Below are 22,456 nucleotides of genomic sequence, written 5' to 3' on the forward strand. Positions count from 1 at the left end.
CCAGTACCATATTGTCTTGATTACTGTAGCTTTATAGTATAGTCTGAAGTCAGGGAGTCTGATTCCTCCTGCTCCGTTTTTTTCCCTCAAGACTGCTTTGGCTATTGGGGGTCTTCTGTGTCTCCATACAAAATTTAAGATTTTTGGTTCTAGTTCTCTAAAAAATGCCATTGGTAATTTGATAGGGATTGCATTGAATCTGTAGATTGCTTTGGGTAGTATAGTCAGTTTCACAATATTGATTATTCCAATCCAAGAACATGGTATATCTCTCCACCTGTTGGTATCATCTTTAATTTCTTCCATCAGTGTCCTACAGTTTTCTGCATACAGGTCTTTTGTCTCCCTAAGGAGGTTTATTCCTAGGTATTTTATTCGTTTTTTTGCAATGGTAAATGGGAGTGTTTCCTTAATTTCTCTTTCAGATTTTTCATCATTAGTGTATAGGAATGCAAGAGATTTCTGTGCATTAATTTTGTATACTGCAACTTTACCAAATTCATTGATTAGCTCTAGTAGTTTTCTGGTGGCATCTTTAGGATTCTCTATGTATAGTATCATGTCATCTGCAAACAGTGACAGTTTTACTTCTTTTCTAATTTGTATTCCTATTATTTCTTTTTCTTCTCTGATTGCTGTGGCTAGGATTTGCAAAACTATGTTGAATAATAGTGGTGAGAGTGAACATCCTTGTCTTGTTCCTGATCTTAGAGGAAATGCTTTCAGTGTTTCACCATTGAGAATGATGTTTACTGTGGGTTTGTCATGTATGTCCTTTATTATGTTGAGGTAGGTTCCCTCTATGCCCACTTTCTGCAGAGTTTTTATCATAAATAGGTGTTGAATTTTTTCAAAGGCTTTTTCTGCATCTATTGAAAATGATCATATGGTTTTTATTCTTCAGTTTGTTAATATGGTGTATCACATTGATTGATTTGCGTATATTGAAGAATCCTTGCATCCCTTGGATAAATCCCACTTGATTATGGTGTATGATCCTTTTAATGTGTTGTTGGCGTCTGTTTGCTAGTATTTTGTTAAGGATTTTTGAATCTATTTTCATCAGTGATATTCATCTGTAATTTTCATTTTTTGTAGTATCTTTGTTTGGTTTTGGTATCAGAGTGATGGTGGCCTCATACAATGAGTTTGGGACTGTTCCTTACACTGCAATTTTTTGGAATATGTCCCTAGGTCTGAAGTGGGTCTCTTGTAGATAGCATATATATGGGTCTTGTTTTTGTATCCATTCAGCAAGCCTGTGTCTTTTGGTTGGAGCATTTAATCTATTCACGTTTAAGGGAATTATCAATATGTATGTTCCTATGACCATTTTCTTAATTGTTTTCGGTTTGTTTTTGTAGGTCCTTTTCTTCTCTTGTGTTTCCTACTTAGAGAAGTTCCTTTAGCATTTGTTGTAGAGCTGGTTTGTTTGTGCTGAATTCTCTTAGGTTTTGCTTGTCTGTAAACTTTTGATTTCTCCATCGAATCCGAATGAGATCCTTGCCAGGTAGAGTAATCTTGGTTTAGGCTCTTCCCTTTCATCACTTTAAGTATATCATGCCACTCCTTTCCGGCTTGTAGAATGTCTGCTGAGAAATCAGCTGTTAACCCTATGGGAGTTCCCTTGTATGTTATTTGTCATTTTTCCCTTGCTCCTTTTAATAATTTTTCTTTGTCTTTCATTTTGGCCAATTTGATTACTATGCGTCTCGGCGTGTTTCTCCTTGGGTTTTTCCTGTATGGGACTCTCTGCACTTCCTGGATTTGGGTGACCATTTCCTTTCCCATGTTAAGGAAGTTTTTGACTATAATATCTTCAGATATTTTCTTGGGTCCTTTCTCTCTTTCTTCTCCTTCTGGGACCCCCACAATGCGAATGTTGTGGTGTTTAATGTTGTCCCAGAGGTCTTTTAGGCTGTCTCATTTCTTTTCATTCTTTTTTCTTTATTCTGTTCCGCAGCAGTGAATTCCACCATTCTGTCTTCCAGGTCACTTATCCGTCCTTCTGCCTCAGTGATTCTGCTATTGATTTACTCTACTGTATTTTTCATTTCAGTTATTGTATTGTTCTTCTCTGTTTGTTTGTTCGTTAATTCTTCTAGGTCTTTGTTAAAACATTTCTTGCATCTTCTCGATCTTTGCCTCCATTCTTTTTCTGAGGTCCTGGATCATCTTCACTATCATTATTCTGAATTCTTTTTCTGGAAGGTTGCCTATCTCCACTTCATTTAGTTGTTTTTCTGGGGTTTTATCTTGTTCCTTCATCTGGTACATAGCACTCTGCCTTTTCATCTTGTCTACCTTTCTGTGAATGTGGTTTTTGTTCCACAGGCTGCAGGATTGTAATTCTTCTTGCTGCTGCTCTCTGTCCTCTCGCTTTTAGCTTTCCACTGTTGAGTATTTTATTGGCTGTGAGTTTGTCATAAAGGGTTTTTATTATATTGGGGAGTGTTCCTTCCTCTTCAATCTTTTGGAATAGTTTGAGAAGGATAGGTATTAGTTCTTTATATGTTTGGTAGAATTCCCCAGTGAATCTATGTGGTCCTGGAATTTTGCTTGTTGCGAGTTTCTAAATCACTGATTCAAATTCATTACTGGTAATTTGTCTGTTCGTATTTTCTATTTCTTCCTGTTTCAGTCTTGGTAGTCAGCAGTTTAGCTCCTGTGTTCTAGGCTGTGTATTTGAGATTGAAGAATATGTAAATTAAAAGACAATTTTAAGGCTGCTGCCTCAGAGCTAATTTTCTCATGGAAGAAACATGTAAGGAAGCCTCTTCTTATTTCACTTGAGTTGTGGCATTTTGTGTAAGGACATTGTGAAGTAATTTTCTTTGTTTAAGAACAAAATAAAAATGGAACATAAGCTCATAATTATTTGTATTGGTTAAGAATCTGGTTTAAGCAAAAAAGGAATTTTTTAGTTTATTTTTTCAGCCATAATTTCTTCAAATACATTCTCAAGACTCATCTTGCTCTCTCATCTCCTTCTGGAACCCCTATAATATGAATGCTGGCATGTTTAATGTTATCCCATAGATCTCATTTGTTGCTTTCATTTTTTTTTATTTGTCTTCCTGTCTGCTGATCTGAATGAGTGACTTCCATTATTCTCTCTTCCAGATCACTTATGCATTCTTCTGTGTCATTTAGTCTGCTATTCGTTGCTTCTAGTGTGCTTTTTATCTCAGATATTGAATTATCTATTTTTGATTGGCTCTTTATATTTTCTAGTTCCTTGTTAAAATGATTTGTGTTTAGATCAGTTCTCTCCTCTAATTCAGTTAGTGTATGCATTGCAAAGGTTTTGAATTATTTGTCTGGTAGATTGACTATTTCTGTTTCATTATTTTTTTCAGGGGTTTTCTCTTGCTCTTTCAATTGAGGGTAGTTCCTTTTTATTTTACTTAACTTTATCTGTCTCTATGAATTTAGGTGAAATAGTTATCTGTTGTGGTCTTGAAGGGGTATTCTTATGTAGGAGCATCCTTATGTAGACTGTGTTTGCCCAGTGCGTTTGGTGGGAGGGCTGGATTTGATGTGGACACCAGCTGACTTTCCTCAGGGTGTGCTGACCACTATCTCCTTAATAGGTGGTGTGGCTGGTGATGGAGGAGCTAGAGCCTGTGCAGGGTGTGAGGCAGGACTTCCTCTTTGCTCAGTAGCTGTCACTGCCTGCTTAAGGGCCTATATGCTCCCAAGTAGCTGGAGTGGAATCCCTGAGTGTCAGGTTTGAGCTGACTCTGTTCCCTTTAAGTGTGTGTTTTTCCTTCTCTTTGCACTGGGGCCTTTGCCCCAATAGAGGGAGGTGCTGAAGCAGTTTGAGTTTGTGTACTTACAGAGATCTGATCGGCTGCTTGTGTAGGCATCTGTGGCTCTGTTCAGATGCAGCCCCCAGTCGTGTCTTTTCCCCTGTCGTGGCTGCCCCAGGTCTAGTGCTAGGCTATAGCATGGAGTGGGTGGGGCAGGAACATTTGCTCAGCTAGGACTGGGTAGGGCAAGGTGGTCTCAGGAATTCTGGTGGCCACGGTGCCAAGAGTTTGGGCTGCTTCTAGGATGCTGTTTGTGTAAGCGCTAACAGTGCTGCTGCTGCTGCCCCGCCTGGACCACACCCTAGGCCCCTGGGTCACCTGTGCATCCCTAGATCGAGTCTTTTCCAAGGTCCTGGCTGCTATAGACACAGCATTAAGCTGTGGTGTGGAGTGAGGGGGACTGGGGTGTTCACTTGGCTCAGATTAGGTAGCAGAGAGGTGGTAGCTGCTAGGGCAGGCCTCTTTCCGCCCTGCCTGGGGGAAAGCCAGCACCAGTGCTCTCTCACCAGTGGAGTCTAGGCTTCCCCAGTCTTTCTATCTGTCCCAGCAGTTCTCCAAGCAGTCAAGGTGGCTTGTCTCTTATGTGTTGGACCCCAGGACTGGGACACCCAGTCTGTGCTGGACCCACTCATTCCCCAGGAGGAATGTCTGCCTGTGTGATGTCCCTTTTCCTCCTAGTCCCCTCCTAGGGGCACAGGTCCCAACCTGATGCTTTTTTTCCCACCCTACCCAATTCTGTGTAAATCTTTCCTGCAGCCTTGGTTATATAGGAGTCCTGCTGCAGGTTTCCAGTTAGTTTCCCATGAGAGTTATTCCACTTGTAGTTGTTTTTTTGATGTGTTTGTGGGGGGCGGTGAGCTCCACATCCTCTTACATTGCCATCTTGATCTCCTGTATATGGATAACTTTGAATACTAGGTAAGAGTAGAAAATAGTAAATGTAAATCCCATGAGGCACAACTGAAAATCAGCTTTGTTGATTTTATATAGTAGTTAATTTATAACACTGAGATACGTGTTGTGGATATATGGTTACACGTATAATTTTATAGATACTTAGGGTCTACTTTCATTCTTAAGTATATTTCTATTGATATAATCAGTATGTCAGTCTGTTTTAGATGAATTCTTATCTTTTAGGTAGTTTTGGATATGCTTAGCTACTTCTCTCAAAGATAAATGTGTATGTCGAAGGCAAGATGCATATTTTTTTCTCAGTAGAGCACCCAATAAAATGATGAGCATTAATAATGTGTATTGCCTTAATTAGAAATGTAATGAAATAATGGAGGGTAACTAAACTTCAAACAGATCGGTGATACATCCTAATAGTATTTATTTACTCTGCAGGGAAGAGAAGGGAAGGTAGAGGTCAAGAGAAGAAAGAACTATTAAAAAAGAAATTTTTATTGTTTGAGCATTTAGTATCTGTGGATATTATATTATTGAGCACTGGTTAACTTCGGGCACTAATTCTGTTCTGCATTCTGTTATTGTTTTTAGAATGAAGAACAAAAATAGTTCTTTTTCTATGCATTTCTATAAAAGGAGTGGTTTCATAACAAAGATTATGGTGCCAGATAGATACACTGTTTTTAAAGGTATGGAATGACTTTGGGGAAATATTCTTATTTTAAAATGAGCTAAACTTATTAAAATATAGTTAAGTTTAATTAGTTTTCTTAATACTGGGCCTGTTAGATAAAAGCTATTAGTATTTTACTTCTTTCCAAAAGCTGATCTTGTAAATTCTCTTTACACCTAGTTTAACGATCTAGAAACAAAGTAGTTTTATTATTCCTTCCCTCCTTAGGATATTATGGTGACATACTCAGCTTAATTTAGCTGATGGGGGCATGCAGATCATTATATGAACTAGGCCTGTGCATTTTCCTTTTTCCATATGGATTTTCTACACTTAGACTGCATGACTCTAAGACCATGGCTTAATTTTACTGGGATTTAATTTAATTTAGAGGGATTTGAAAACTGTGACAAATTTACCTGATTCTATTGATAGAAATTAATACAATGGAAATTTAAAAAGTTTTTGTATAGTTTTAAATGTTACACTCCATTTACAGTTATCACAAAATACTGGTTATCTTCCCCGTGTTGTACAATACATCCTTGTAGCCTATCTCACACCCAGTAGTTTATACCTCCCACTTCTTCACCCCTATACTGTCCCACCCCTCCCTCCCCACTGGTAACCACTAGTTTGTTCTCTATATCTGTGAGTCTGCTTTCTTATTTTAAGTTCAAAAACCTCCTACAGAACTGTATCCCTCTGATATGGAAGCTCAGCAGTTTAGTTTCTATGTTCCAGGCTGTGTGTTTGAGATTGAAGAATATGTAAATTAAAATACTTTTTTCTAAAGCTGCTGCCTTGGAGCCAATTGTCTCATGGAGGAAACGTGCAAGGAAGCCTGTTCTTATTTCACTTGAGTTGTGGCATTTTATGCAAGGACATTTTGAAGTAACTTTCTTTATTTAAAATCAAAATTAAAAATGGAACCTATGTTGGTTAGGTTCCATTGGTTAGGAATATGTTTTAAGCAAAAAAGGAATTTTTTAGGTATGTTACTGAAAAGTTCAGGAATATGTTTTCTGTCTTTGTGTCTGCCTCCTTCACGTTGACTTTATCCTCAGACTCTGTGTAGAGGCAAGATGAGGACCAGCAATGCAGATCCTCTCAGGTTCAAATCCAGCTCAGAAGAGAACCTATATTCTTTTAAGAGTCTGAAGACGAGTTCTAGGCTTGATTCTTGCTGGTCTTAGTTGGATCCAGTATTCCTCTCTGGACCAGTTCCATGGTCAAGGGAATGGACTTCCGCAATCACTTTAGATCTGAGTCATTTGCCTAGCCTTGGAGCTGGGATTGGCATCGACCCCATGAAGGCACATGGAATGAAAGCAGAGGGAGTAGTTCTTCACAGGAGATTCAGATCACTGTTCACAGAAAATAGGTAAATGTAAGCTGTGGCAAAAATGATAAATGCCTAAAGTCACTTGTGCCAGTGACTTTGCATTTGATTTATCTTTTTCAGAAACAAAACTCATAATTTCTATTGAAGTAGCATGTCCATTAGAAGGTACATTTAGCTGATGATGACAGAAACTTAAAATAACCATGGCTTAACAAGATGGAGGCCCCCCCACCCCAGGTAGTCAGTCCAAGACTGAATTAGCATTTCCATGACAAAACCAACGCCACTTTGAATTGCTGCAGCTCCTGCAATCACATTTGCATTCCAGGATGGAAGGAAGAAAGCAAATAAATGAGTGTCCATCAATTGTCTACCTCCCTTTTACTGGAAAGTCCTGCTCAACAACTTCTACTTACACCTCACTGGCCAGAAGTTGGTCACATGGCCATGTATACCTGTAAGGATGTCTGGGAAATGTGCTTATTTAGATCGGTATAATGCCACCTCTAATAATAGCTCAATAGGTGTTTTGTTAGTAAGGAAGAACTAGTGAAAGGCTATTAGGTAGATAGCTAGTGGTCTTTCTACATGTGTTAACTTATTAACTGATATGGATGCCATGTGAGGTTTAACAACCCAATGCATTTTATACATTTAAGACTTAAAACACATTTTAGAGGTAGATGGTAAGATGAATAATGGAACTAATATATACCCTAAAATTAGTAACAAGGTGTTCATTGAATGAGTATCAAACAAGGAAGTCAAAAAAAGAGTTAAAGATGATTCTGACTTATCTGTCTCTTGAATACTTGGCTGTAGTGATGCCTTTGCCTAAGATAAGGGACATTAGAGGAGTGCCAGGTTTTCAGCAGAAGTTAAAGAGTTAAGTTTTGGACATTGAACACTATAAATGCTGGCATCAGATGACCTTTCGGGTGATGTCATTTGTTCACCAGCTGCACATTTTGATATCTATTGTGCATTTTCTGGCAGAGTACAGAGAACTAGATACTTTAGAAATTTTCCACTTCCCTCAGTCCCTCTCTTTCAACTTGTGATCTAGGTTCCTGAAAATCATGGAAAGTTGGATCCAAGGAACCTTTAATTCCAATTCTATAGCTTAGAACAAGAGAGAGGTCTTTGTGGAGTCAAGCATGGGTTGGGTATTTTTCATTATCCTAAGTACTGGAAATATAGCATTAATAAGGAAAAAATACCTTCAAGCTATGCTTTGTTATCATTACTTATTTTTCAATCCCTATTTTTTCATGTCATACTACACTAAATTCCAAAGACAAGGAATTCTACAGAGCTTAGTGGAATTTTGTATGGTTGCTGTAATTTAATTATAAACATTGAACAAATGCTAAACAGTCTAAGGCAATTTGAAATATAAATAAGCAGTACATTCATGGGAGCTACTGTTGCTCAAGGTAAATATTAATTGTTGCTAGAATGAATAAATAGTTCTTCTGTTTATTCTTATGTAATGTCACACTTGGCTTCCTATTGGGTCTTTACAAGTGGTTGATCAAATGGTTTTTTTTAAGGTCTGGAAAACACTATGGATCTAGCTTTTGAGAATATACCCAGTTTGGGAAAAGGAGACAAAAGTTTCTGTGTTCAGGGAGTAAGTAGCTTCTCTAAAAACCCTTTTAATTTGTACACACAGTGAGTGGTGGCAAAACAGTATCACTGTGACAGTTGTTTGGGTGATGTCATTTGTTCACCAGTCAGGCAGCTGGGCATTTTGAAAATCTGTTGCCATTTCTTGGCAGAGAGCACAGAGATAAGAGCATTTATGCTTTGGAAAGGACCTTTCTGTGTTTAACCAAAAGCATTTTATTTATAAAAGTGGAGGTTTTCCTTATCTTCAGTCATCACTAATTCCATTGTCTTATTGTCTATTTTTTTCCATCTATCCTTTTCTGCAAATATAAAACTGAAATCATCTTATCCCTCAAAATGGCTTTTCTTTCTGCCTTATCTTGTTGAATGGTGCTGTCTTCTACCCAGTTCTCCTAAGGCAGAGACCTGTAAGTCATCCAAGATTACTTTTTCCTTCTTGATCACCAAGTTCTGCTGTTCTTCTGTAGTTAACGTGTTTTTTCTGCCTGTGTCTGTTGCTTGTATCCATGATCGAACTCTTACCATCTCTCTCCTGGACTTGTGCAATTCTGAGACTCTCTGTTCACTCCTGCCCCTCTCCCATCCAGCCCCCACAATAACTGCTGGTGTAATCTATAAAAAAGAAATTTGGATATGTTAACTCCTCTTTAAATCCTTCAGTGACTCCACCATATTGCTAATGAGTCAGAATTGGACCTACATTTTCAACAGTGTGACTTAAAACAGAATACTTCCAAGGAGACATATAGTGGTTCAAACAAAAGTATTTTGGCTATTTCATTTATTGCATTTATTTCATTAACCTGAACTTTAACAACATACCCAGGTGATTAGTATGCACATTAAAATTGAAGTTGGTGGTCTAAGGCTCACATTAAATCTGCTCTTAATAATATTTAAAACAAATAAGAAACACTTCAAATTTTAACGTTTAAAAAGTAGCACATGATTCATTTACTTTCATTATCTTATTTTCATTATCTTATTTTCATGTAAGAAAATGCATCATTTCTTGGAAAATAAAAATAACATATCAAATTTGGTTTGAGGACCAACTGCTGAAATTTAATGATGTTTTAAGACACAACAATGGACAAAATTGTATTTATGACCTGATGTTTGGAAATATTACTATTTTTACCTAAAAAAACAACTGCCTTATTTTGATGATTTTCATGAAATAATAGATTCCTGACTGCTACTTGCAATAACCTCTCTGCAAATAATACATTATGTGTATGGCAAGTGTTTTCCCCACCAAGTAAAAGCTTAATTGGATATAATTTTTGTTATATTTATTATTTTTCATTTTTCTTGAAGTAGTAGTCAAAACATCTTTCATCAGATGATAACAGTTTGACATCCAGAGAGAATTATCTTGGGGCAATATCACTTAAAAATTTTATTTGTGTTTTAGTATCATTGTTCATTATACCTCTTTTCTTTAAACAACTGTCTGTGGGGATAATAATAACGGGATACCATTTAGGGTTGGGAAGATCAGAGTTTTATATGTAGAAACCTAGAAGAGTGCCTGGCACATAGTATGTTTTACATAAATGATTGTGTCAACCCCATCCTCCTCTTCCTCCTTGTCTTCTTCCTCTTCTTCACCATCGTTATTTCATTCCGTAGCAGCTCAGGATAGAGAAATTTATCTATCTACTGCGTAAAGCTGAGAGATAGAGTGGACCCAATACAGATCTCAGCAATTTTTCTTCCAGGCAGGGGAGAATACTATAAAGTGGAGTCACGGAGAACTAGAAACTAGGTTCATGTAGGGAGTAATCAAGGTCTGAGTCTGTGATGGTTCTTAGTGTTATTTACTAGCTTTTTTTCCTGCTAGTCATTTGATATGATTGCACTTCCTAACTCTTGTTGGCCGGGGTCATGTGACTGCTTGAGGCCATTGAATTGTGAGCAGAAATTGTATGTGTCATTAGCTGCTGGGAAAAGATCCTCCAAAACTTTCTTTCCCTCTGGCACAGTGACTGGTTATTGTTAGGATGATAGCTGTTCTGACAGCTTGGGTTTCTGTGTGACTGTGATATGTGGAGCACCCCTGCCATGGTTGAGATGTAACATGATCAAGAAATAGACCTTAGTTGTTTCAAGGTCCTAAGATTTGGGGGTTGTTTATTATTGCAGCATTATATAGCTTGTACTGACTAATATAGATTTTTTGATGGGTTTTGAAAACTGAAAGTATGGAAGTGGGGTGAGAGTGAGCTAGATGCCAAAAACTACACAGTTTTTGCTAGGAGCCCAAGAACCAAAGAGAGTCCTCAGGAGTGTGTCACAATCTAGTGTCAGTATAGGGGACACAAGGTGGAGGGAGTGGTTGGGATCTTTCTGGTGCCTCCCTCCTTCAGAAAAGTGATACACTATCAAAAGTATACAAAACTACATACATTGTGAAACATATCTGTTCTACTCCTTGCCAGTGTGAAAATAGAAATATGAAAATCAATGTAGAAAATGATGTAGGAAAACTAGGATTTAGGAAGAAGAATCATGTTGAAGGGCTGAAAGATTGTTCAGTACCCAGAAGGTAGTAGGTTTCCCCATTTCCTCCCTATCGTACATGTTCACATCCACACATGCTTACATGCCCATATGCTCACATATGCATAATTTTTTTAAAAAATTATTTATTTATGTATGTATGTATGTATTTATTTATTTATGGCTGAGTTGGGTCTTTGTTGCTGCTCGCGGGCTCTCTTTAGTTGTGGCAAGCAGGGGCTACTCTTCATTGTGGTGTGCAGGCTTCTCATTGTGGTGGCTTCTCTTGTTGCAGAGCACGGGCTCTAGGCGCTCGGGCTTCAGTAGTTGTGGCTCGTGGGCTGTAGAGTGCAGGCTCAGCAGTTGTGGCACATGGACTTAGCTGCTCCACAGCATGTGGGATCTTCCTGGACCAGGGCTCGAACCCATGTCCCCTGCATTGGCAGGCAGATTCTTAACCACTGCGCCCAGGGTAGCCCCTGCATAATATTTTTATCAACTCCACTTGTGATTACAAATCATTGCCTTCCTTAGTATATCATCCCCAGTGAGGCCTATCTGGATACAGTACTTAAAATTGCAAACCTTCACCCTTTCCCCCCCTACTCCTGACATCCTAACTAGTAGCTCTGTTTTTTTTTCCCCATAGAACTTAGCATATTCTTTAGTTTATTTACTTATTTTTAAATTTTATGTCAATAAATTTTATTGACATATATAGTTGATTTAGAATGTTGTTTTAATTTCTACTATAAAACAAAATGACTCAGTTATACATGTATATTCTTTCTCATATTCTTTTCCATTATGGTTTATCACAGGATATTGAATATAGTTCCCTGTGCTATGAAGTAGGACACTGTTGTTTATCCATCCTATATATAATAGTTTGCATCTGCTAATCCCAAATTCCCAATTCTTTGCTCCCCCCCCCAACACCCCGGCAACCACAAGTCTGTTCTCTATGTCTGTGAGTCTGTTCTTGTTTTGTACACATGTTCATTTGTGTCATATTTTAGATTCCACATATGTGATATCATATAGTATTTGTCTTTCTCTTTCTGACTTAAACGTTGCTTAGTATCATAATCTCTAGGTCCATTCGTGTTGCTGCAAATGACATTATTTCATTCATTTTAATGGCTGAGTAATATTACATTGTATATATATACCACATTTTCTTTAGTCATTCATCTGTTGATGGACATTTAGTTTGCTTCCATGTCTTGGCTATTGTAAATAGTGCTGCTATGAATGTAGGGGTGCATATATCTTTTCTAATTACAGTTTGTCTGGGTATATGCCCAGGAGTGGATTGCTGGATCATATGGCAATTCTATTTTTAGTTTTTTGAGGAACCTCTGTACTGTTTTCCATAGTGGCTGCACAAATGTACATTCCCACCAACAGCATAGGGGGGTTCCCTTCACACCCTCTCCAGAATTTATTATTTGTAGACTTTTTAATGATGGCCATTCTGACTGGTGTAATGTGGTACCTCGTTGTTTTGATTTGCATTTCTCTGATAATTAGCAATGATGAGCATCTTTTTTGTGTGCCTATTGGCCATCCATGTGTCTTCTTTGGAGAAATGTCTATTTAGGTCTCCTGCCCATTTTTCAACTGTGTTTTTTGTTATTAAATTGTAGGAGCTGTTTGAAGTTAGGCCCTTGTCAGTCACATCATTTGCAAATATTTTCTCCCAGTCCATAGGTTGTCTTTTCATTTTGTTTATGGCTTCCTTTGCTGTGCAAAAGCTTGTAAGTTTCATTAGGTCCCATTTGTTTATTTTTGCTTTTATTTCTATTGCCTTGGAAGACTGACCTAAGAAAATTTCTGTAGTTTACTGTTATTGTTTGTCTCTCCCCAACTAGAATGCAAGCACCACGGAGAAAGAAAATTTTCATCTATTTTGTTTACTGAGAACAGTACCTGGTATATAACAGTACTTGTTGAATTGCAGTACATTCATGAAGGAGAAACCCGGGAAGATGATCTGGATCCTGCTAGCTGCCTAGGTGTTCCAAGAAGGGAAACTAAAGCTGATGCAAGTTTGTGATCTCAACCACATTTTAAACTGCACTTTGATTCTCTTGCTTTCATTCCCTAGCTTTTAAAATAGTTCCAGTCAAGCAGAATTAAGCTTCTTTGTGAAATCATTAATATGTCATGTTTAAAGACTGAGTTTTGAAGGTAGCACAAAAAGTGGGAAAGAATATGGGCTTTAGAGAGAAATCACTTCATTGTCACCTATTAAGGTGTGACTTTGGGCAAGTTACTTATCCACGGAATCTAAATTTTACCATATGTAAAATTAGAATAAAAAATGCTTTGTATGGACTAAATATACATAAAGTTATGTGAAAGTGCTTAGTATACAGTAGGTACTGGTTTATTTGGGTCCCTTCTCCTTTCTCTCATCACCAGAAAAACAGCTTTTATTACATTTCTATTTAATGTTATTACACATATTTTCAATTTAGCTCTAATTTTGGTTCCCATGACCTTTTGTTAGATTATTTTAGTAATCTTTGGTAAGGTAAAATTTCAGTATGTACAAAGAGCCCATATACCATTCACCAGGGCATGGGTTTGGGGGGATTGTTGGAGAAGGTCTGAGTTTCCCTGTTTTTTTACACAAAAGTAGTTTTGTCTTCATCTTGTTGTCATCCGAAGTATCAACAATGCTATCCTCATTGGTTGACATTTTAGACTTTAGGGCTGGAAAGAATCAATTCCTTCCTTTTGCATATTAAGAAATTAAGTCATCTATTTGGTAAATGGCAGAGTAAAGGGTAAGAGCTCTAATTGACTTCTTGTTCAGTGCTCTTTCTACCATATTATACTTTCATCTAGATTAAATTATTTTCATCTAAGTGAAATACACAGTTTGATGGTTTTTGTTGTCAACATGATAATGTTGACACAAACTTTTATCACATGTATTTAACTTTTTGAATAGGTGATACATGCTTGGGTCACTAAAGGGTATACATGAAAGTTAGCCTCCCTTAGCTCTGCCCCCAGCTACAAAAGGCCACCACTGCTCTGTGCATATATTCTTGTATTCACCTATCATTTTACACAAATGTAAACTTTTATGTACTTTGCTTTTTTCACTTAAAAATGTGAAAGTAATATATACATGTGTTTTGCTTCTCAGAGCTCCATAACCACCTCTTGTTACTCCCAGGTGTTGTTAGTTGATTGATTTTTTAAAATTCATGAACAAGCACTTATTGAGCACTGTGTTAGGCACTATTCTAGGCTCTGGGAGTGGAAGAGTGAACAAAATAGAAGAAAACCTCTGTTTTCACAGAGCTTAGTTTCTTGGTTTGTGATTGGTGATATGATAGGGGTACAAATAATCATCTCTAGGATAGGCCAGAAGAGGGAGAAATGAATTTCTTCAGACATGATCACAGGAAGCTTTAAGGAAAAAGTGGAAATTTATTTGGATTTTAAGTGATGGGTAGAAATTCAGCAGGAAGAACTGGGAAGAAAGGGTACTCCATCACGAATATATTAGAATTTTTGTTGTTTCCGTCTTATACAGCTGTTGTTTTGCATGGTAGCACTTGAAGTTCTACATTTAAGGATACTATTTGCTTGACATTTTAGTAAATTGATTCCTTTTGGAAATGGCTTCTTGCAAAATAAAATTGTTTGTCTTAGAAATCAATTTCTGCTGACCTAATTCTTTTTTCTTCTAATTTGTTTACTTGAACTAGATATGAGGATTTTTATAGGTGACTTCTACCTATTTGACCCTTTTCATTCAGTTATAAGAGTTTTCATCTTTGTTTTACTTTTTTCTTGTAATTTGATATATGTATGTTGTAATTAACTATTATTTGCTTTAGTGAAGTTATGTGCTTACAGCAGAGGTTGTCAACCTTTGCTGTACACTAGGATCATTTGGAGAGCTTTAAAACTGCTGATGCTTAAGCCCCACCTGGTCTGGGATGTGGCCTGGGTACCAGGATTTTCAAAAGTGCCTCAGGTGATTTTACTTTGCAGCGAAACTTGGCTTATTTGGGAGGTAACCAAAACATGCTTTCTCCTTTTGGAAAGTAGGTAACCATGGTTCATCTGAGTGGTGTGATCAATCTGTCATCTCAAGTCTCTTGTTTAGAATAAAGTGAAATGGTTAGAATTGGATGGCAGAATGAGGTCCTGGAGTTTGTTAGAGCACTTTTATTGTTAATCACCAAACCATAAATGGAATTAAGCATAAGCTATGGAGAAAATAATTTTAAGGCCTTTAAATTCTGTGTGGTTGGGGGAAGGGATAACAGTTCTTGTTTTGAGCTCTATACAAATCGAAGTTGTTAGGCTCATTATGTGAGTCAGAAATTAATAAATCTGTTTTTACAGCCTATAACAATTATTAATTTATTGTTAGTATAGTTAGGCAAACATTGTTCTCAAGCTCTTGTTGACTTTGTCACCTACTTTCAATGTAATAAGTACTCCATTACCGTAAGAGGATCTTTGTTTACTCCAGTAACAAGGTGTTGCACAAGGACTTGTAAACTCAAATAGTTACCTCCCTGAGGTATCAGACCTTCCAGAAGGAAACCAAACTGAACCATAGACTACTCCTTTCTTTTATTCTGAAAAATGATCTAGTCTATTTCCAGCTTGGAATTGGGAGCTGTCGTCAGGCTAGGGATGTTTACTGTGATTTCACTGTTGGGTTTGAAGTATCGTGAATTCCCAGATACACCCATATCTTGCAGTATGGACTGCAGTAGGGTCACAAACTTCTTGTACATCTATGTAGCATATTAGCACGCTGTCTGAAACTAGTGGGGCTCAGTGAATAGAACAGATAATCAGACAAAATTGGGTTCAAAGCCCAGGTTTTCTATTTATAAGCTGTATTACATTGATTTACTTAACTTATTTAGCCTTAGTTTCCATGTCTGGAAAATTGGGGCAAATGATACCTAAGTTCCAAGTTTGTTAATGAGGTAAAATAGTTTAGATTCTTAACATAGTGCCTGCTCACAGTTGGTCTGTAATAAATAATAGTTCCCTGGTTTTGTTATTGAATTATTCTAGAGAATTATTCTAGTGAAAATGATACTTGAGAACAAATTAAGTTCTATATTTTCTTTAATAATGAATCTTATTATTAATAATGACTGTTGGGAGTGGTGTATATGAGTCACATTTTATGTAGCTGAATTTTTAAATACTTCTGAACTTCTCATAAACCTGATAATATCCTGATAAAGGTGTTGATGTCATACCTTTGTTTATTGTGATACGTTTTATAACTTTCATTATGTTTAGAGACATTTTACAAGAACTTGAAGATTCTTGAAGTATGAAGGGAGAAGTTAGAAAGTTGATAGTATAGACTGGGCAGTATAGTATAGTCAGGGCACAACCCCTAGGTTCATACATACACAATGAAAATATAAGTGAAGTGTAATAGGCCATGTTGAAGCGTAGCCAAACTAATTAGTTCATTCATTACAAAATGTTTATTGTGTTCCTCCGTGTGCCCAAATAAGATCATCATGGTAATGACTCCTATTTTCTGCCTTTCAAAATTGTTCTCATTTTTAAAGGCGTAATTCAAATGTGGTCTGTTTGATGAAGTCACCCCTCCCCCTCACACAACTTAAAAAGGGAATTTCTTTTTTCTCCATTCTGGCAGCATGTGATTTCTACCCTGGCACTAACACTTGTTTTACTGTTTCATATTAAAAGCGGGACTGCAACTAAGTTACGTGCATTGGGTTGAGGGTTGTATGGGGTCCTGGTTAAGGGCACTGGTTTTAACATAAGAGAGATGTTATTTTAATCTCTACTTTGTCACTTACTTTCTTTGTGAAGATTTGTCCTTTCTGAGCTCAATTTACTTACCTGTTAGATGGGGATAAAAGCTTCTACCTTATAGTTTTGTTGAAAGATTAAGTGGTATAAGTGACCTGAGGTAGTAAACGTTCAACAAATGGTAGTGAATATTGTTATTGTTGTTCTTGTTTGTGTAAAGCGTGTTATTTATTGTATGTAAATATGATACATGACTTAAAACCTCCTCCTTTAGATTGTGCACTTTTAAAAACAGGGGACTATTACTTGGCATTTTTACATAAAGTTTAATAAATTAACTAGTATTTGTTGGTTAACTGCATTAACTTTCATATCTCCTTGACTTTTAAAAAGAAGAGTATTGGCATATATCAAAAAAATGTCATAAAAGTTGTTTTCTAAATGCCTTTGTTTTAAAATCCTTGCAGGTCCCTTCTTATCTCATAATTTCAATGTCCTGAAATCTGAGGATTCCACCAAGATAATATGATAGGAACTTTCAGTGATTTGGAGCCGTATCCTACTTAGACTAATGCGGGCCTTCCAGGTTTCCTAAGAGCTTGTACAGCAGCGCACACTGCTGTTGTTAATCGGCACAGGCAAGAATGCCATCTTTGCCTCAAGAAAGAGGTAAGCAGCTTGATTTAATCATGTGTTCCTATTATGTGGCTGTATTATAGATCATCACTGCTAATTTTTTTAAGAATTAAAAATTAATTGGGGACTCAAAGAATCAGAATTTATAATTTTACCTTGTGGGGGGCATTTATGTTCTCTGGTATGGAGTTTTTGTTATTTCAGTGATGTTTGGTTGGTTTACATTTCTTTTAAAGTTATTCAGGGACCCTCTCCCCTGGATCTGCATACAGAATTGCCTTATCAAAGCACGATGAAAAGGAAAGTCAGAAAGAAGAAAAAGAAGGGAACCATTACAGCAAATGTTGCTGGGACAAAGTTTGAAATTGGTAGGTCTCCTCAGAATCATGAGATTTTCATAATTGTCGGAAAAACTAATTTGATGTTGAAAACAACATAGAAATTCAGAGATAATTATCTTCTCAGAGATAATTATCTTCTATGTAATGGATTTTTGAATGGCTTCTATAAAATTTTCTTTTTTATGAGATATTTAACATGTCAGTAATCAAATAGAACATCACTGTAAAAAGTTCTTTAAATGTTCTAAATGTTTTTAGTTATTGATGGGATTGGATTAAATATATATGATTTTGATTAATACTTAGTTTTTAAATCAAGTATAAAGTAATATGAGCAGTAAAACCAATGGTTCTAGCTTTAATCTTTAAATACAGATGTGCTTAGGAAAATTGTATTATTCTAATGCATTTTTCACTTGGGGCTAAAATTATGTTTAATCTTTAACATTCATTATTTTGTAAATCATTTTTAAAACAGATTAAAAATGTAAAATGAAAAGTTCAGAATTTGAGGTTTATATTAAACAATGAGAACCTGACAATAGAGTAAGAACATATTTCTCTCTATGCTTTAAAAATTATTTTGATGATACTGTTGCCTTTTATTAATAGAATTTTAGTTTTTATATGTAAGCAGTATCTGCAGTGGAGAGAATAGGTAAGAATTAATTACTTTAAATTAAGATACTTCTGCCCGGCACTGAGAAACTCATTACTACTACAAGTACTCAAAAAATCTTCCTCTTTTTAAAAAATAATTTTGCATTAAAAGAGTTGAGGAAACCATGTGAATCTCAAGGATGTTAATTATTCTTACTCTTATTAACTTTTGAGGGTCGTGTTACCACTTACAGTAATGCACCAAAATTCATCAGGAATCAATGGCATATTTCATAGGAATCGAGGTCCCCTAATACTCTATTTCAACAAGTGTTCCTCAGAGGAAAAAACTTTGGGCGAGTTAATGTGGGACGGTGAGATGTGAATTATTTGAAGCGTATTTTCTAGAGTGAAAAAACAAGAATAACCGTTGTCAAAGTGATTAATGGGCAGTGTCAACTTATCCTCCTGTTTGCTTTTAAGGTCCTGGTGGGGTTTATAAGCAACTTGATCTAAAGGAGAGTGTTTTTAACTGTAGTTCCCTCTCACTTCTAAGGGCTGAAGTTGCATTAGCCTTCTTCACACTGATTCCAGACCTCTTTGCTGAGCCTTCTCAGTTGTGTTTAGCAAAAGCCCTGGCTAGATCAGGCTTGGAGACTTGGACAAGGGACTGCTGGGAGAATACAAAGCTAAGTATAGGGGAGGGAAAGAGACAATTGGCTGTGTGTCCAGGAGAAAGTGTTACCTTGCTTTCCCTTATTTAACCTTGTGATATGCAACAGATTACTTCTTGTAATTTAATTACTGCTCCTTTGACAGGTTGAATTATATAATAGAATGATAATTAAGCCATAGTCAGGACACTTGTGTTTTGTCCCTGGTGTTGCCTGTTTCCTCATGTAGAATACTTTGGTCACTACTAGTCTTAATATTAATTCTTTTATAACCCTGGACCAAATATTTTCACATGAATTACCTCCTTTAATCTTCCAGTAACCCTGTCAAATAGGCTGCATTACTCCCTTGTTGTCCTTTCCCTGACTTTCCTCACTCTAATAGTGAATTTGAAGTGGCTAACAGCCATAAGAAAATAAATAAGGAAAAATAAAAACAGTAAAATAGGATGAATCTTGTGGCTGATCAGAATACAAACTGCATTCCATGAAATCCTGTATAGTTAGAGATTTGCATGGGTTTGACTCTGAGCTTCCTAGCAAGCAAAGCAAATAATCGAAACATAATCAGCTATAGAATACACAGTGCCCAGAAGATAAAACCATACTGGTTATTCAAGGGAAATGCAATTTTTTCTATTTCCGAGTCTTGAGAGAAATTTCTCCCATAATTCCTCATGGAGACATGTTGTGGAATGGTGAACTACATTCTCACAGTAGTCCTATAATTAATACATTATGAAATTTTAATTATTACTTTTTAAAATGTCCCTTAGCACAGTTGAAGAAACTGAAGCTCACTGAGAGTTAGCAACTTACTCAAGATCGTACAGATGGCAAAAGTAGAACTTGAATCTGAATTAATTTGCTTCCAAATTTAGTGTTCTTTTTACTGTACCATACTGCCTAAATAAAATATGAATTGAAATTTAAATTGAGGAACATTAAGGTGTCCTCTGTCTAAAATTCAGAGAGTTGTTGCATAGATTCCTATTTTTAAAACTCCTGAACAGCCTCTGAAAGCTCTATGGGTCAAGGCAAAAAAAAAGTAGGACAGATTTGTGAGGAATGTATTTTTGGTAATTTTCATTAAATGGGGACAAAACAGATTGAAGAAGGGGGTACCTAATTATGCAAGGGGAAATGTGAGAAAAATGGTTGGTGTGGTTATCTCTATTTTACCAGTGAGGAGTTTGGTTTGGTAGAAATTCAATATTGAGGCCATTACTTCACCTTTTTTGTAAAGAGAGCTCCTAAAGGACCAACATTTAAAAGCATGGATTTAGGCTTTGGCTGCCAACAGCCTTCTATTTGGAACTGACATGTTAAAGGAAGTTCTTTTCTATGCAGTGGAGGATGGTATACTTAAAAAGATGCCAATTGATTTCTAAAACTTCAGTTCAAACAAAAATATGATTAAATAGCTTAGCTGAAAAAAAAAGTGACAGTTTAATACCCTACATTGTATTTTTCTTTGAAGCTCAACTTTGTCAGCTCTCCAAACTTTGAATTTCATAATAAGAGAGATTTATATATGACCGACCTTATAAATTTGACTTTGAGAATCTAAAGAAAGAATGGATCTTTTCCACCATTGTTATGTACCCTGAATGTTCCCAGCCTCACCAGCTCATGTGTACATTAATACCCACATTTTAGTAGCTCATTATACTCCCTCCGTCCATAACTGCCACCAGTTCCATTTCTCTCCTCAGGGGTTTCCCAGTTATTTCTGAGAGGCCCAGGGCAATGACTTCCATGCACTCAGGAATGGGTCTGCCCCTGAGCTGCGGTTCTGGCCTTGTCATTGTTTTCTGCTTGTGAGCCAGTGAAAGAACTCTCCTAGGCTGTGTCACTACGGTCCTTGCCCTCCCTACGAGCTCTAGATGACACAGAAGCTCTTGGGCCCTCAGGACGCCAACACTGCATGGTGGTCTGCGGCAGAGAGAGGAAGAGCCCTTTCCCCAAATTCTTATACTGTACGTTGTCACGTAGGCCTTCAGAACAACCCCACGTTTTATCAAGCTTCTCATGGATAAAAGCAACTTCACCTCAACAATCCTTTCCCCTACCTCATCCGTCTCCCTCACTGTCCTCTTCTTTTATTATGCCTGTGTTCTAGGCATTATTGCATAAAAAGCCCATTCTTTCTCCTCAGCCAAAAAGAAATCAAGAGTCCCTAGGACTTGAAACCAGCAGGTGTCTGGTCATCAGTTTCATACTTGAGCCAAGTACATTCAGACAATTAATCCCTTTTTACCGTATCTCCCCATATATAGGGCAGTAAAAAGAAAATGTTTAAAAATAAACATCGAAGCGCTGCTAATTTGTTACACCATTCTATTAAGACTCCAAATTCTGTTGGAACCTAAATTTATCCTAAGTATTTGCTGATCTTTATTTTAAATTTGAACCTCATTGGAAGAAAAGTGTCAATATGTTAATTGTGTAATTGTGATAACAATGTGTTGATTGTGAAATCTAAAAAGCAAGATTTTCTCTGAGCATAAATTTTTTCCATAGGATTAGAGGGTTGGGAGCAGATAGGAGGGCCAGGGTTTCCAAATCCCTACTGTAATTCTGCTTCATTATTTTGTATCCTGTGTCAATATAGCTGACTTGGTTTTAACTGCTAAAAATAATTTGAACTAGGGAGGTGGAAAATATAGGATAGGTCTAATGATCGGGGCTATTTTTATCTTTTCCCTTTTGTACCTAACCCAAGGTCATGAAAAAGCCATAGAAGTACATTCTCCTGAGTAGAGGTGTTGTCAGCTGTGTGTGTATTTTCACTATGCTATGAATAATCACTAAACTCTTTAATAGTGTTGTGTACCTGTTAAATCTCAGAAAATTGAAACTAAGGATTTTGGGTGCCACTTAAAAGCAGTTCTCTGTTGCTATTGAGTATAATTTGGCATTAAATTGTTGTAGCTAAAGGTAAGGTTATGCTATAACTAATGGAAATTTTACAAGTGAAATACTGTGAGCTAAAATTGATATATATCAAAAAAGATTTTCATAATGAATGTATTTCAGCAGTATTTTAATTTTGGTTTAACTTAACTGTTTACTTGCAGTTCGTTTAGTAATAGATGAAATGGGATTTATGAAAACACCAGATGAGGATGAAACAAGTAACCTTATATGGTGTGATTCAGCTGTTCAGCAGGAGAAGATTGCAGAGCTGCAAAATTACCAGGTGGGAAATTAATCATGACCAATTTTTGGTCAGTAGGAAAGTTATATGAATTCCATTATAGTTTTCTTTAGATAAGGCTCTTAATATGCTGACATATTAAATTTCAGTTCTAATTTACCTGAATAGCCTGTTTTGTTGCTGTCCAGTTGTACTAACTCTTTGCCTGAAGACTGCATCCTCTCAAATTTAACTTTTAACCCCTTTCCATCTTTAAGGAAGAATTGATAGAGGAAAACTCTTCCTAGGCTGGTGCTTTGCATCATGCTTAAAGATGAACGATGTGGAGTAGATTGCATAAAGAGATCTGAACATGGATATCCCTTGTAATGTGAGC

General features: G+C 36.7%; 1 protein-coding gene across 4 annotated transcripts in view; it reads left to right on the plus strand.

Annotated features, from left to right (window-relative positions):
* The window catches only part of TTLL7 (tubulin tyrosine ligase like 7), a 153,707-nt gene that overhangs the window by 35,486 nt on the left and 95,765 nt on the right, over positions 1-22,456 (plus strand). For all 4 annotated transcript variants that reach the window (XR_014015179.1, XM_081225766.1, XM_081225767.1 and 1 more), the window contains exons 2-4: positions 17,137-17,338; positions 17,542-17,673; positions 22,001-22,122. Coding sequence is in view for 3 of the 4 variants with exons in the window: in XM_081225766.1 (XP_081081892.1) it covers positions 17,314-17,338; positions 17,542-17,673; positions 22,001-22,122 (279 nt within the window). In the remaining variant the exon portion in view is untranslated. The remainder of the gene's footprint in view (positions 1-17,136; positions 17,339-17,541; positions 17,674-22,000; positions 22,123-22,456) is intronic.

The sequence above is a fragment of the Mesoplodon bidens genome (genome assembly GCF_964165515.1).
Source record: "Mesoplodon bidens genome assembly, chromosome: 2".
NCBI lineage: Eukaryota > Metazoa > Chordata > Mammalia > Artiodactyla > Ziphiidae > Mesoplodon > Mesoplodon bidens.